Below are 15,626 nucleotides of genomic sequence, written 5' to 3'. Positions count from 1 at the left end.
CGGGATTGGGATCGTTGGGGATGGAGGAGGGGGTGTGGGGGCCTGGTGGGGGCCCACAACCCACCACTCCCACCTTGGACCCACGCCCTCCACCTGCTGTTCTCCAGCAGAGCCACCACCGCTAGTGACTCTTGTGTTCTCAAGTTAGAGCCGCGCCTACACTCCGAGTCTTCTGGTAAGAATAAAGACAAAGATCCCCCGTATAGTCTTAACAGACTGTTGGGGCAAGTGCTATTAGCGAGTAGCACCTATCAAGTCCGGAACGGCACGCCTTTGTCTTCCTAGTGGCGATGTTAACACACTGCACCAGATACTCAATTGAGACTGAGTCGACCTAGGGGTGTGGCCCAGGACCGGTTCAGATAATTATCACTGGTGTTGACCATGAGCGGGAATCGAACTCGGCTCGCTGGGTTCGTCGTGCAGCGCGCTAACCGCTCCACTAATAAATAAACCCTCACACAGACACACTGCCTATACACACACACTGCTTATACATATACACACTGCCTATACACACACACACTGCCTATATATACACACACACTGCCTATACACACACACTGCCTATACACACACACACTGCCTATACACACACACACACTGCCTATACACACACACACTGCCTATATATACACACTGCCTATATATACACACACTGCCTATATATACACACTGTCTATATAAACACACTGCCTATACACACACACTGCATATATACACACACTGCCTATATATACACACACACTGCCTATACACACACTGCCTATACACACACACAGACACTGCCTATATATGCACACACACACACTGCCTACACATACAGACACACTGCCTACACACACACTGCCTACATACACACACACTGCCTACACACACACACACACAGACACACTGCCTATACACACACACACAGACACACTGCCTATATACACACACACACACTGCCTATATATGCACACACACACACTGCCTATATACACAGACACACTGCCTACACACACTGCCTACATACACACACACACACACTGCCTATACACACACAGACACATTGCCTACACACACAGACACACTGCCTACACACACACACTGCCTACATACACACACACTGCCTATACATACACACAGACACACTGCCTACACACACACACTGCCTACACACACACACTGCCTATACACACACACACACTGCCTATACACACAGACACACTGCCTGCACACACACACACTGCCTATACACACACACACACACTGCCTATACACACAGACACACTGCCTACACACACACACACTGCCTACATACACACACACTGCCTATACACACAGACACACTGCCTACACACACACACTGCCTACATACACACACACTGCCTATACATACAGACACACTCCCTACACACACACACTGCCTACACACACACACTGCCTATACATACAGACACACTCCCTACACACACACTGCCTACACACACACACACTGCCTCTCCCGGTGCAAGTCAATGCTGCTGGTGTGAATGGGACCGCTATCTCTGGCGCGCCCTGTGGCATAAGTAACGCAGATAACGCCGAGACAAATATTTATATTTGGATGTTGCTGGCAGACTCGGCGGCTGCACAAAGCATGGCTGACAAAGGCACGGCACAATCCTCGTTGGCTGTGATTGTTCTCGATATCGGGTTAGCGCTGGTGTCACAACGGGAGGGCACGCGTGTCCATCGGGACCTGGGAAGCCGTGCGCTGCAGACACCACAACTCTCCTGGACCGCGCTGGGTTTCAAGTTCGACGTTTTGTTGTTGTTGTTGTTGTTGCGAAAGTGCTGTTTATTTGAATACAAGTTGGGTGGCAAATCGCTTTATAGTTTGTCAAAGAAAATGCTTTTTAGAATGCGCAGCATTTGTTTTTGTTATTTGTAAAAAGAAGTTGAGCGACAGCCTCGCCTTAGACGCGGTCAGTGACTGCCCAGGACGCCATCCCAGGGCTGCAGAGAGGCACCACTCTGTCTGCGTCTGTCAACGGAGAGTCGCTGAACTTTACAGACGGTGTTGTCGGGTTCTTACAGGTGTTGTCGGGCATGGTGTCCGACGTTTCGCTCCACGAGCTTCGCCATGGTTCCCGATAGCTCTATAGCACGGCTCCTTCAGGTTTACCGAAGGAGCTCCCCAGCACGCGGTGCGAAACGTCGGACGTTGTTCCGAGTCGACTGAGTGGGATCGTTTCTTCGACTTGTTAGGCCACCGACACAACTGCCTCCTGGCTCTCCACGAAGTGGCACTCGTTTTTAGCAATGCCAGAGGCTTGAGGGCTTGAGTCGTCATCCCCGCGACCCGGATTTCGATTCGTAGATCTTCTGATTGCGCGCCGCTCCCCTCTCTTGGCACGCGGTGCCAGCCGTGGAGACTGCACGTGGTGACACGTGGGAGAAAACATTCGTACATACGGCACTTTAAAAACAACAGAGGTGGGTGCTCATGGGCACGGACACATTCGCTGTCCTGTCCACACGATTGCACCATGGATGGTCTTTGGAATGAGATGATGGCAGTCAGCAGAATCGGTACCCCGGTTTAGGAGTTTAGGTTGTTTATGCCCAAATTGAAACTTGCCGACGAGTGCATTCACACATTTTGCAAAACATTCCCTTTCCAAAAGATTAAATTGCAATTTCGCCGTAATGGGGTCAAAATGATGAAATAGTTTCTCCATATCCAGAGTAGCTCCAGCAAAGATCACATTTCGATGTGTTCTGTGTTCATTCATCGTTTACGCACCAGTTTCAGTCCGTTGTCAATCCACTGCTGGACAAAGGCCTCCCGAAGCTGTGTCGGTCATTGGCGTTGTTTGACCATACTTCATCACGCTGGGCCTGTGCAGGTTGGTGAAGGCGAGCTCAGGATTGGTTGGCCAGTGAAGTTAGCAATGGCCGGGAAATCGAACTGAAGGCCCCGGGTTCCAAGCGCAGTGCGCCAACCACAGTACGACCTCTCCCATGGAGTCGTCCATCGGCTCCAAGATAACATTCATGTGCACGCACGATGGACGGTTTGACACCCTTCACATTCAACATAATCTTTACCCTAAGCAGAAAATCAATCTTCCGTTGGGTTTGATTAAGCACACATTGGAACACGTTCTCTCTCATTACAATTTGCACTTCAAATTAATCGCTGCGAAAACTAAACTAAACTATTGTGTTATTTTACCAGGTAAGGCCCCACTGAGCTGTATAGTTATTTTTGAGAATCCACCTGGCCACAAATGATAGCCCGACGAAGTGGCTTGTCATGCGGTAACTTACAGCAGCCAAATACTCGAAGCGCGTGACGTCGCTTCTAAATGCAGAGGGAAAACCCGGAGGACACGGAGAAAAATCCACGCGACCACGGGAAGAACATGCAAACAAATATACAGCAGAAGGAGGCATCGTCAAGCTCGGGGTCGAATCCACGACCTCCTGCATACCAGGCGAGGTAGTTAACATTTCGCTATCGTGGCGCCCGAAAGACACCTTAGCATCCCCATCATTGGCCACCTCGGAGTTAAATTAAGATAATAATAATAATGCCAATTCACAGCAGCCCTTGTATGGTCAAACTCGCAGCACTGGCCTGTGCACACACTCGCTTCACGTTGCGCCTGGCTCCCACTGACACCAGCGTCCCTCAATTAACCCCTTCCGTTACGTTAACGATTTTGGGGGGTGGGAATAGGGGCACATGGACGGGAATAAAGCTGGTAAGGGTCTCGTGGCGGGTTGATGACCGCTCGGTATTCAGGTATGTGGACCGGTGGTGGTGTTTGTGTGTTGTGGTGGTGGTGGTGGCGCGTTCCTCTGCTCGGGGGGGGGGGGCGTCAGGGGGTGTGCGTGCAGGCGTGAGCGCATCCCGCCCGCGTGATTGGCTCCTCGGCGGGGGAGGAGACGCGCCACTTGATGCGAGACCGTGCTCTGACAGCCGCCTGAATGGGGAGGTCACCAAATCGGCTGCCCTGTTTGTGTCCAACGATGCCCCCCTTTGAACGACGGGTGCCACCCTCGGCTGGAGAACGTGGCACCACGGAGGCGCGGGATGGGATGCCACTGCGATGGAGCGAGATGTCCTTGTGAGCTCGTGACGCACTCGGCCGTGTCGGCTCAGCGCTGCACGATGCACACGGATGGTTTAAACCAGGGTCGGCCGGCCGGCCGGCAACCACAACAACAATTAATCTTTTTTCGTTTTTGGTAAAATAAAAAAACCGAAATATTCCAAGAGCCTCGTGCAGCACGGGAGGCGCAGGTTGCAGACTCGTGGTTTTAATAATTTTTGCGAAGCTTACATTTTTTTAATGTTTTAGAAATACGTTTTATTTGTTGTTTATGTCGGCTTCTTTATACACGTTAAAAAAATCGACTCACATATTTAATACAAATATTTAATATATACTCCATTATCAACAACATGTAAAACAATTTTCAAAAAGTAAAAGTATTAGGTTTATCGCACATATGTAAATGACGTATACGTTATACGTTTAATCACCGAGCACGCATTGAACCAACAGCTATTAAACATGCAAATGTCTAACATATGTAAATTTGCCACATTTTATAAAAGTTGTCGATTTTGCATAAAGAATCAGACATAAGAGACAATCACTGCCGCCGCGCGTGCATCAGATGTCCGCGTGAGAGTCACCGCTCATCACACCGCGAGAGTGCATCATACCGCGAGAGTGCATCATATTGCGAGAGTGCATCATACCGCGAGAGTATCATACCGCGAGAGTGCATCACACCGCGAGAGTGCAGCGGCTGTGCATTGCAAAGCCTCCGCTAAGGCGCTCCCTCTGTGGTTTGTAATTAGCAGAGTAAATGAAAAACATCAATACAATTACGATGGACATTGACTTGAACATCAAACACACACAACACACATTGGGCAGTGGTGCAACAATCACAAACAGCAACACTCATACTCGTCATCGACACTGCCCTATAGACTAACACGTATATCATAGGCGACGTTTCAGGCAATGGGCCTCCATTCTGGTCGCTGCTGCAATGAAGAAGGTCCATGACTCGAAATGTTTCCTATCGTATATATGTTGTTTCTTGAAGGGCGGTGTTATGGATAGGAATGTCGAAGTGTGTTATATACGTTATGTTATATATGTTATATGTGTGTTATATGTGTTATATATGTGTTATATGTTATATGTGTTATATATGTGTTATATGTTATGTGTGTTATATGTGTTATATGTTATGTGTGTTATATGTGTTATGTGTGTTATATGTGTGTTATGTGTTATATGTGTGTTATATATGTTATATGTTACATGTGTGTTATATGTGTTATATATGTGTTATATGTTATATGTGTTATATATGTGTTATATGTTATGTGTGTTATATGTGTTATATGTTATGTGTGTTATGTGTGTTATATGTGTTATATGTGTGTTATGTGTTATATGTGTGTTATATATGTTATATGTTACATGTGTGTTATATGTGTTCTATGTGTTTGTGCACCACATGCAATGCGTTATCACGAGTGGAGGTGTGGACGGCTGAACGCGTGAGCGTAACCAGCAACACCCTGAATGTGCGGGTAGTTTGTGTGTTCATTATAAATCATCATCATCATTTTCATCATTCGAGCTGTCGGCGAAATCAAACGAGGTCCCCCCAACGCGAATGGAAAGACACACTTTGGAATCTTTAAAATCAAAACCCCCCCTTCCAGCAAAACCACAAAAAGCAATTTGATCTCGAAGCGCCAGCCAGGAACAGCAACGCAACGTGCTGTAGAGCACATGGGGTTACTGGTCAAGAGGAGCTGACAACTCAAAAGCAAAGGGAACTAAATAAAACACTGCGATACCAACTTTACAGCATTATTTGCATGCACAACGGGATGCAAGGTAAAATATGCACGAGACTTCAAATCGACTTTGTTATTGAACAAAAAAGGCTATGTTTTGCGTTTTCTGGCAATAGAAAAACAGGTGTTACGATCAGTTTAACACGCAGTAGGAGGCTTTCACGACCAATATCATCCATAATAGAGGTTTTTTGGGTTAGATCGTGTAAATATTTCAAAGTGTCATTAAAACCCGCCAACACCCGACACAAATCTGGCTGTCGCCTGATGAAGCTAGTTTTAATTACTGGCGGAACGTCGTACTCAGATTGTAAATGTTGTGGCTTGGCTCTCCAACACACCGGTGTGCTGTACTAGTGACGAATTGGCACGTTCTGTTGACGTGACAACCCTTACTAGTTGGCTGTGTCGGGTGGTGGCGGGTCTAACGACACATTTATATATTTACGCGATCTAACCAAAAAAAACCCTCTATTAAGGTGGTAAGATGTTCATACTGTGATACTGGCAAAAAGGTCCCATTTTATACCGTGTTATTCTTGACGTATTTTATGGCATGTGTTGCATAATCTACTGTCAATGATGTATTGTCTCATAGCGTGGCCCACGATCTACCCACTGCTGGATGAAGCCCCTTTCCCAAGTCATCACCATTGCTCACGATTCCGCGGGTCCACGATCCCAGCGGCTCCTGCACAATTCGCCGCTGACGTGTCTCTCCGTGGCGAGGACACCGCCACGAACGGCCTTTGTTGTCCAGCACGTGAACTATGATGCACTTTTCCTTTTAAGGCCACAACGCTATTGATGACGTGTGTGTTGAGTTATGTTGTTGTTTGATCACCTCCGGCAACGCAGCAGCTGCAGCACCGTCACCGATCAATGTGTAAATGATTATTGCGTAATTAAATCACGTTTTGAGATGTGTACACCTCAGAAACTCTTCCCTAGCTGCAGTATTCGGGCAAAGCGTTGCAATGCAGTCTGAGGAATGAGACCATTTTGCACAAACACAAAATAATGTTTACGTCACATGATTTTAGTTTTTAATGTAATAAGTAGATAATAATGATAATAATGATACTCTTTGGTTCTACTCGGTAAAGTCACGTAGGTAAAAAATAAAACAACAAAAATCACGACGTTTCGGCCACAACACAAGCGGCCTTCATCAGGTGAAGGGATCAGGCTGTCTCGAGGACAGCGCTAGACCGCGACCTTTAAGCTGTGTGCGAGGAAACAAGGTGCCTTGACAAAGGAATTAGCATAAAATTAGCATTTAATTGGCCGACTTAGCATGACGATCGGTGCAGAGGTGGTGTACATGCGGGTGGACCTGCCGGTTGGCGCGGGGGGGGGAGGGGGAGTTTACCCATTGATGGTGTGAAAAGGGAATCCTTAAGAGCTGCGGAAGTTTGGGGTACCACTACTTGAAAAAATATACTGTACCATTGAAAATTAGTTTAATGTTTGGTTCGATTTAGAACATCTTTCCAATGGTTGCTTAATTTGAAACCATATTCTCGGTTGAAATTGTGTCTGTGTTTGTAGATCTGAATTGCCTCGTGAACAAATCTCCGATAAAAACCCGTGGGTGTGCAAAGAACCTTCTGCCGTGGCTGATCACTGTTACAACGCTGTGGGTGATCACGATATAATTTTCTCCGATACCAAGGTTTTTTGCAAACCCACGGGTTTTTATCGGAGATTTGTTCACGAGGCAATTAAAATCTACAAACACAGACACAATTTCAACCGAGAAGATGGTTTCAAATTAAGCAACCATTGGAAAGATGTTCTAAATCGAACCAAACATGAAACTAATTTTCAATGGTACAGTATATTTTTTCAAGTAGTGGTACCCCAAACTTTCGCAGCTCTTAAGGATTCCCTTTTCACACCATCAATATGTAAACTCCCCCCCTCGCCAACCGGCATGTTCACCAGCATGTACACCACCTCTACATCGTTCATCATGCTAAGTCGGCCAATCAAATGCTAATTTCTATGCTAATTCCTTTGTCAAGGCACCTTGTTTCCTCGCACACAGCTTAAAGGTCGCGGTCTGAGCGTGGCTGTGTTTCACTCCAGCGCTGTCCTCGAGACAGCCTGGTCCCTTCACCTGATGAAGGCTGCTTGTGTTGTGGCCGAAACGTCGTGATTTTTGTTGTTTTATTTTTTACCTACGTGACTTTACCGAATAGAACCAAAGAGTATGGATCCTTTCAGTCACGAAAGCTTTAAATCTAGAAAAATAATGATGATTGTGCATCACACTTTGGCAATGTACTGCTGGATGAAGGCACCCCACGACTTCATCCAGCAGTAATGACCAGACAAATTTAAATGTAATATATAACACGTCTAAATGTTTACACCAATGGACCAATTACACAACAAAACACACTCTTGGGGCATCCACCCACAACAGCGGGGCAGACAGCCGGGAACCACGTGGCTGGACCGGGCCTGCATGGGCCGTGTTCACGTGACCTGAATCGCGGGCCGTTTGGGATGCCGCATTCATTCCCAAAGGTCATTGTTGTTATTTATATGCATGGTATTTCTTTTGACATGTAAGTGCAGCCCCATTGTTTTTTGAGATCGTGCCCAATAAACGCAACGTATTTGTATATACACACACACGTAAATATACACTCACACACATAACTATTCTCTGTTGAATTGTACTGACCTATTCGGACACGTCAGAGTCAGAATCTTTATCTATACTGGAGGAATCCTATGAGTTATATAAAGTAAATTTTCACAGATAAAAAGAGCTTCATGTTCAGTAAGTGCTATTCGCGAGCACCTATTTATGGTGGCACAACTGACGGCACCAGCCACGGTGTTGATGACCACGAACTTAAAAGAGTACTCGTTCAGCAAAAAACGTACTGAATAAGATGTCATATTCTTTGGGTCTTTCGGTGAAGTCACGTAGATAGGTTCAAAGAAAATAACAAAATACAAAAAACGACGACGTTTCGATCGCAACACAAGCGGCCCTCATCAGGAAACGACGACCGCTTGTGTTGTGATCGAAACGTCGTCGTTTTTTGTTAATGTATTTGAACCTATCCACGTGACTTTACCGAAGGACCCAAAGAGTATGAATTCCTGCAGTGACGAAAGCTTTAAGTCAGGAATAAGATGTCCCTATTGAATAGTTCAAGATGGTGCTACCGAACAGATGATCCTATTAAACAGCTCTCCGATGTGTTTTTGAGCTGTGACGCGTGTTGTTCGGCACGACGTCCGACGTTTCGCTTCCCGCAGCAGCAGAAATCACCAAGGCACCAACGTGCCGTTCTGGATGTTCCTCCCGGTGCGACGATACCCCCCCCCCCCGGCCAAGCCAGGCCTCCTGGGCAGGCACGGCCCGCGTGGTCGGGCGTGGCGCTCCGTGAGCCGCAGGCGTGAGGCTCCCCACGAGCGGTGGTCGGTCGTGGTTTGTCTCGGATCTGATGTCGACAACTCAAGCGTGGGGCAAGGGGAGCCAGAACGCCCGGCTGTTGGAGGCTGTCGCCTGATGAAGCTAGTTGTAATTACAGGCGAAACGTCGTACTCAAGATTGTAAATGTTGTGGCTTGGCTCTCCAATACACCGGTTAGTGCTGTACTAGTGACGAATTGGCCACGTTCTGTTGACGTGACAACCCTTACTAGTTGGCTGTGTCGGGTGGTGGCGGGCTTAATGACACATATATTTACGCGACCTAACCCAAAAGAACCTCTACTATGTTGGAGGCTAGCTCCGGCATCTGAACAAGCCCAGACGGCGGTGAGCGATGAGCTCCCCCCTCCCCCCCGTCTGTTTGGGGGAGAGCGGTGCGGGGGGATGCCACGGTGGCATTTGTGAGAAAATCTCACCACGTTGGTCCCGAGGATGATGCGCCGTTAACAAAGCTCATGGAAGGCCACGGGGACGCCTGGAATCACGACTCGAGTCGTAGTCTCCGGCTCAAAATCAGCATCTTCATTTGTCCTGGAGAAATCCCGATACGCTATGAAGCGATTTTCCACAGAGGTCCCAACACAGGCCTCGTGAGGAGTCGAGCGCGACTGCAAGGGGATGGCGAGCGTCGCTCGACGCGTAGCCGATGACGCAGCAGCAGCAGCAGCAGGAGGAGGAGGAGGCCAATGACAATTCTCCATCGCATCTCCACGTCGCATCGAGCACAGCAGCGCAGCCCACCAGGGTAGATGGACCCCTCCACCCCCCTCCACCGCGGCCCTGCGTGCTGGAGCGTGGCGGCTGTGGGACCCACGGACACCACGCTCCGGCACCCCTCGGCTGGGCCATCAACGCACGGAGCCCCCAAAGGACTCCGCCGATGAGCGTGGTCAAGAGCGCCGACGGCGGGGGCGGCGAGGAGCCGTGCGGTGGCAGGCGGCGAACTGCGTCACGTCACCGTCACGAGCAACGCCGGCGGGCAATGGAACCCCCGTTCATCCTCTGAACTGTAAATCATTATTAATGGGCCCAACATTTTTTTAAATTGTTTTTTTTTGGGCCTATCTACGTGGCTTTACAGAAAGACCCAAAGGATATGAATTCCTGCAGTCACGAAAGCTTTAAGTCAAGATTTCGAATCAGCATATTTATTTATCCTGGAGAAATCCGATTAACTATGAAGCGCTTTTTCACAGACGTCCAGTACACCACCACACAGACTGGTCACATTAACCAAGACAAAAAAAATCCACTTTAGCATTCATTTGCATCTTTTAAGTTTTTTTTATTGTTTATGTACTGTTTTCACAAACGCTTCTTTCGATACAAAAACACCCAAAAACACCCATCTACACATCCGAGGTGGGGGCGTCACAGTCTAGAGTTGTTTATTCACAACCGCACAACCCAGAGCCTCACTTTCTTTCTCACGTGGTGATGCCACTGGGAGAGTCAGCTGCTATCGGTATTAGGGGGCTTTAACAAAAGCACTTTAAACCCATGACCGCGAGGTTTTTTCTGTTTGCTTACATTTTCAAATGTCAAGGACCAGTACACGAGGCGCTAGTCAATACCAAAAGGTGGCGGTTTAAATGAGGGTCACCAACACAGCCAATCGCGTTTGAGTATTCTCCACCATGTGACCTTTTAATAACTGGACAAACGTGCTCTCACGCGAATCTGTTTAGGTTGACAAAAGTGCTCGCATTGGGGAAATGTTCCCTTCACCTCAAAAGGAGACTCGGCAAACTCAAGAGGCCTGTCAATGATTTGAACTTTTAAGATGTTTAACGCACACACAAATACATCTGGAGACACTTTCTGTCCACGATTTGGCAAAAGAATGGTGTTGGTGGCCAACAGGTTCATATTCTCCTGAAGTGCAGCAACAAGAACATGGCAATACATTCATTCGTAATGCGTGCGTGAAAATAAAACCCAACCACGTTCTCTTCAATGTTCCACGAAGTTTTCAATTCTCAGCGGAAGAAACGTTACGTTGCGAAATATCACCTTCCTTTCAAATGCCAACCTTTGCAGCTACAATTGCAATGTAAAATTATTTCGAGTTTAAAGAAAATGTTGAAGGGCATTTAATCCATTAAGCTACATGTATGTAGCCGTGTTCAAGGCAGTTGTATACAGCGACGTTTGTTTTTAGATACAGGAGCAGTAAAATATGTCCAGGGATAAACACGATGGCCCGTTCAGATGCACCCCACCGATACGTCTGCTTTTAAGTGTGACAACACGTTTGAAAAACATCAGTACGCATGTTTTCACTCCCTCGAAATGACAAGGCCGTGTTGTTTAACGAAGACTAGACACGTTTGAAAAGAAGTCTGGCTACAGTCAAAGAGGAGGAGAAACTCATTCCTGCTATTGCAATTGTTTAAAAAAGAGAAAGTAGTTAATTTGGGAAAACGCCGCGCTTCCCAGCAACACCACACGTCCTAAAAGTCCACGAGTTTACACACAAACCCAGCGACTTGCTTCCATAGACACGTTACTTACAGAGTGACACGGACCGTATATGTACAAGAGGGGAAATAAATAACGGCCAATGGGTTCACTGCAGTTCAACCGATCATAAATAGGGCATGTTGGCAAGGGGGTGGAGACGGAGGGGGGGAGGAGATGGTTAATGTTGGAGTGAAAAATGATGTCACAACACTTGTGCGGCCGTCTGGAATGCTCTTCATTCCGGTATTAGGAAGACTGGCACTACGCACTTTTAAATTTAAAACTATTTTGTCTACAACTGCTTTTTGTGTTTAGTTTGTTGTCCTTCCATAGCACCGCCGATTAGCACTGTCGGCTACGTACGGTGCGAAAGAAGTTCAACGTACACAGTACATGCTGAATTTGTCAATGTTCCTATGTGCAGTGATCGTGTGAACAGCATGCTGAAACGTTAATGGACCGCACTTTCTCAAGTTTGCTTTTAGATCCCGGTAGCTTATTCTACTAAACAGGTTTGTTCCAACTGCCAATCGCTTGTACTTAACAAAGCAGTCATCACAAGGTGGCACTCCACTCCCTCATGGGCCCACACTTCTGATGCAGGTTTTTGTTACGGGATGTTTTGGTAAGCAGCCTTTTGTATCATATTAAAACAAATGTGTTTAAACTACATTAATACTAGGGAATGACAACCAATATCTGCGTTTCATTAGGACATGCATTCACCCAAAGAAATAAAACATTTACATGTTTTAACTGGTTCAGCCTTTGAGTCCATGTTCCAGAGCAGATTGGATACCACCAAAGATCGCAACAGTTTAGTCCTAACGATTGAGAGTCAATTACTTGATAACCAACGCATTCTTAATATGGTTATCACGTTATTCACTGTTGTTGTCCACGTAAACAAAAATTATGCCACCTCGGGTGGCACCGACGAGTGAGGCGCCCGGTCCCAGCTCGTTGACCATCATCTCAGGCGGGCACTGTCGGCAAGCGGCAGGCACGCGGCGCCGGCGGGGGCCAGCGATGCCGCGCGTCCACTCCGGCCGAGTCCCCGGCTCCAGTGGCGACGCCGCGTCCGGTCGACAACCGCCGGGAGAGACGACGTCGCGGAAGGCCGCACGCCTCGCACCGAACCCGGGTGACAACGATCGACGGACTTGGGCAGGGTCAGGAATCAAACTCAAGCGGCCGAGGCTACCAGGCGGCGCGCGTGGCCGCACTGCCGCCGACGCCGACGAATCGCACCGCGCCCGGGAATCGACGAGATCCCAGCCCAATAAGTCGGTGTGTAGTACTTCACCACTACGGCTAGGCCTGTGTAGATGGCTCAAGGGGAACGTCCAACAGCAGGAGGAACTCTGGGAACACCACGATGCAGGAGGTTACGACTAGCCTAGGGATAATCCTACGGATGGGATGATGCGGTTTGCAAGGGAACCATCGTCCAGGTACGATATTAATCCGTAGCTCCACGCGAAGTCACTAACTTTGGCAATGCTGTAGTTGCAAGTAGATTTTTGCGCGTTATCGATGGACAACACAGTGAAATGGACGCTTACGCTAGTTATAATTTGAACGGACCGATTTTGTTAAGGTAGTATAAAGATACTATGAAAAAAAAAACCGGTTTTATTTTCCAGATGTAGAACAATGCAGAGACGAATGTGATCTGCATTTAAACGCCCTAATTTCATGATTCAGCACCGTATTTTACAATATGTACAAACGATACCAACATGCACGTCGACCAGTGGCTATTTTACAATGTACTAACTATTGATGAAGGTTGTGAGCCGACATTCAAACAGTACCAACTAAAGCACAAAAACTAAATGAGCTACAGTATATCAGAAAATAAAGACTGCGTTAATTACCAAAATCGTTAAGCGATATAGTCCGTAAGATTAGAGTTAAGATACGTCTTAAGTTAATATAGAAAAAGAGCTAAAGGGGTTTGTTTGAAATAGCGTAGTTAAATACTGTCTAAGGCATAGCGATCGGAGTTTATCCAGAATAATCTATGAAACACTACAAGAGAACGACGTGAAAGCAGCAATTGTGTACAAAAACAAAATAGCCGTCTTGAGTCTTGCAACTGGGAAACAGAACTCTGGGCAGCAGTAGAAGTCACAGAACCTGGTCAGCTGTTTGATAACCTGCAGCAGTAATCGCATTTCCGCTGACGGTTGTTCAAGTTTCTTTCCGCAGCGGGGAAACTCGACTTGACGCGGCACAGTCGGGATGTCTTCGTGAATGCCTCCCCCCCCCCCCCCCCCCCCCCCAAGGCGAGGGGGTTTCAACTCCCAAAGCCGCGCCAAAAGGTCAGCACGGATGCTGGACACAGCCTTGAAAAATTGGAAGACGATAGTGTACGGATCAAAAATATGTAATGCAGAGGTCGGCACATTTAGGGTTAAATACTCCTCCGTTTGCACGTTGATACAAGTGCCTGCATGCCCCCACACAGTTTCGTTACAATTGTTGCCGTTGTAAAATATGGGGCGTGTAAGCCTCTTTCACGAAACGAAAACAAGAAAGGACTTGGTGTCTGTATGATAATGCAAGCCCTGCTAATATCAAAGTGGATAACACAAGGCTATCGTTTTCTTTATTAACTGGCAAAGCACGCCGAGTTCACTACGTACGCCTTCATTTACCACCTGCACCACATGATGAAATGAATACCGGCGAAACGAGAGTCGTGAGCTGAACAAACCTTTAAACGAGACACGATGACGAAAAAACCTAAAAAAGAAAATAACTCGAATCCTAAAAGGTAATAAGTCACGGGAATAACCGCTAACACTGTGTTACTACTACGGGTAGCTCAGGCTGCCACACGTCGAGCTCTTCCCTGCGGGTGTCCAGTCTCTCGAGGGTCACACTTGCAGCAGCTTCGCCTCTTCCTCGCTTTTCAAAAGCATCCCCCGAGTCCAGAAAGGGCCGTACGGGCAAGCAGGTCGCTCAGACCCTGCCCCATCACGGCGGCGGCGGCGGCGGCGAGTGAAACGGTCCCAACGGTGCGGGGTGGGGGGAGTAGTGGGGGTCGTGCGTCACGCCCCCAAACACTCGCGCAGAAATCGCTCGCAGAGTGCGCGGTGGCGGTGGTGGAGGTGGCGGCTCCGCGTGTGCCATTGACCAAGACGGCCGTTGCCGTGGCGGTCGCTCCGCGTGGGGGGGGGGGTGGGGGAGATGCGGGATCGCCGAGGTTGCCCGGCTGGCGGAGGGAGATTTTTCCAGCGGACGTCTTGCTCGGGGGGTCCGTCCCCAGTCGGTTTGGTCTCGGATGGCTCTGGGATGGCTCTGGGATGGCGATGCACGGCAGGGCGGCTGGGGAGGTGGCAGGGGTTCTGTTGCTGCGAGCGGAACGGGAGTTGCTCCCGCCCCCCCCTTCTCAGTGGGCACCCCTCGCCTGCTGCACCCAGTCGGAGATGATGAGCCCCATGCTGGCGAACATGAAGAAGATGCCGGACACCAGGAATATGAAGGCCTGCGGGACGAGTCAAAAGCGGGGCTGTTAGGAACGCGCGCACGCACGAACGCACGCACGGCGAGTTCAAACGCGGATGGCGATGCGACCACGCGTCTGGTTGTCATCTGCGCGCGGTTCGCTCGTTGATCAGCTTCGCTTAAAGATTTTCGGACGGCGAGAATGCAAACGGCAAAAGGTAACGCGAGTAAATAAAGCGGCTTCTACAAATGTGTGAAGTGAAAATGTGGCTTTACTGGGAGATAATTGGTGGTTGTTTTTTTCCTGTTCTGCACGTTCATACGGAAGGGGACCCAGTAACTCCGTGCTCACAACGTTCACATTTTGCCGTATTTTTGCACC

At 48.2% G+C, this 15,626-nt stretch overlaps 1 protein-coding gene across 5 annotated transcripts in view; it reads right to left on the bottom strand.

Annotated features, from left to right (window-relative positions):
- Nucleotides 1–10,589: 10,589 nt before the first annotated feature.
- LOC116947426 (sodium-coupled neutral amino acid symporter 2-like) overlaps nucleotides 10,590–15,626 on the bottom strand; it is a 79,543-nt gene continuing 74,506 nt past the window's right edge. For all 5 annotated transcript variants that reach the window (XM_032963122.2, XM_032963121.2, XM_032963120.2 and 2 more), the window contains one exon: nucleotides 10,590–15,284. In XM_032963122.2, coding sequence (XP_032819013.1) covers nucleotides 15,189–15,284 — 96 coding nt within the window. In that variant the 3' untranslated portion in view covers nucleotides 10,590–15,188. The remainder of the gene's footprint in view (nucleotides 15,285–15,626) is intronic.

Source organism: Petromyzon marinus, chromosome 30 (genome assembly GCF_048934315.1).
Source record: "Petromyzon marinus isolate PM22_M1 ecotype Great Lakes invasive population chromosome 30, UKy_Petmar_22M1.pri1.0, whole genome shotgun sequence".
Classification (NCBI taxonomy): domain Eukaryota; kingdom Metazoa; phylum Chordata; class Hyperoartia; order Petromyzontiformes; family Petromyzontidae; genus Petromyzon; species Petromyzon marinus.
Note: the sequence above shows the minus strand (reverse complement) of the source record. Positions and strands in the feature narration are given on the sequence as shown.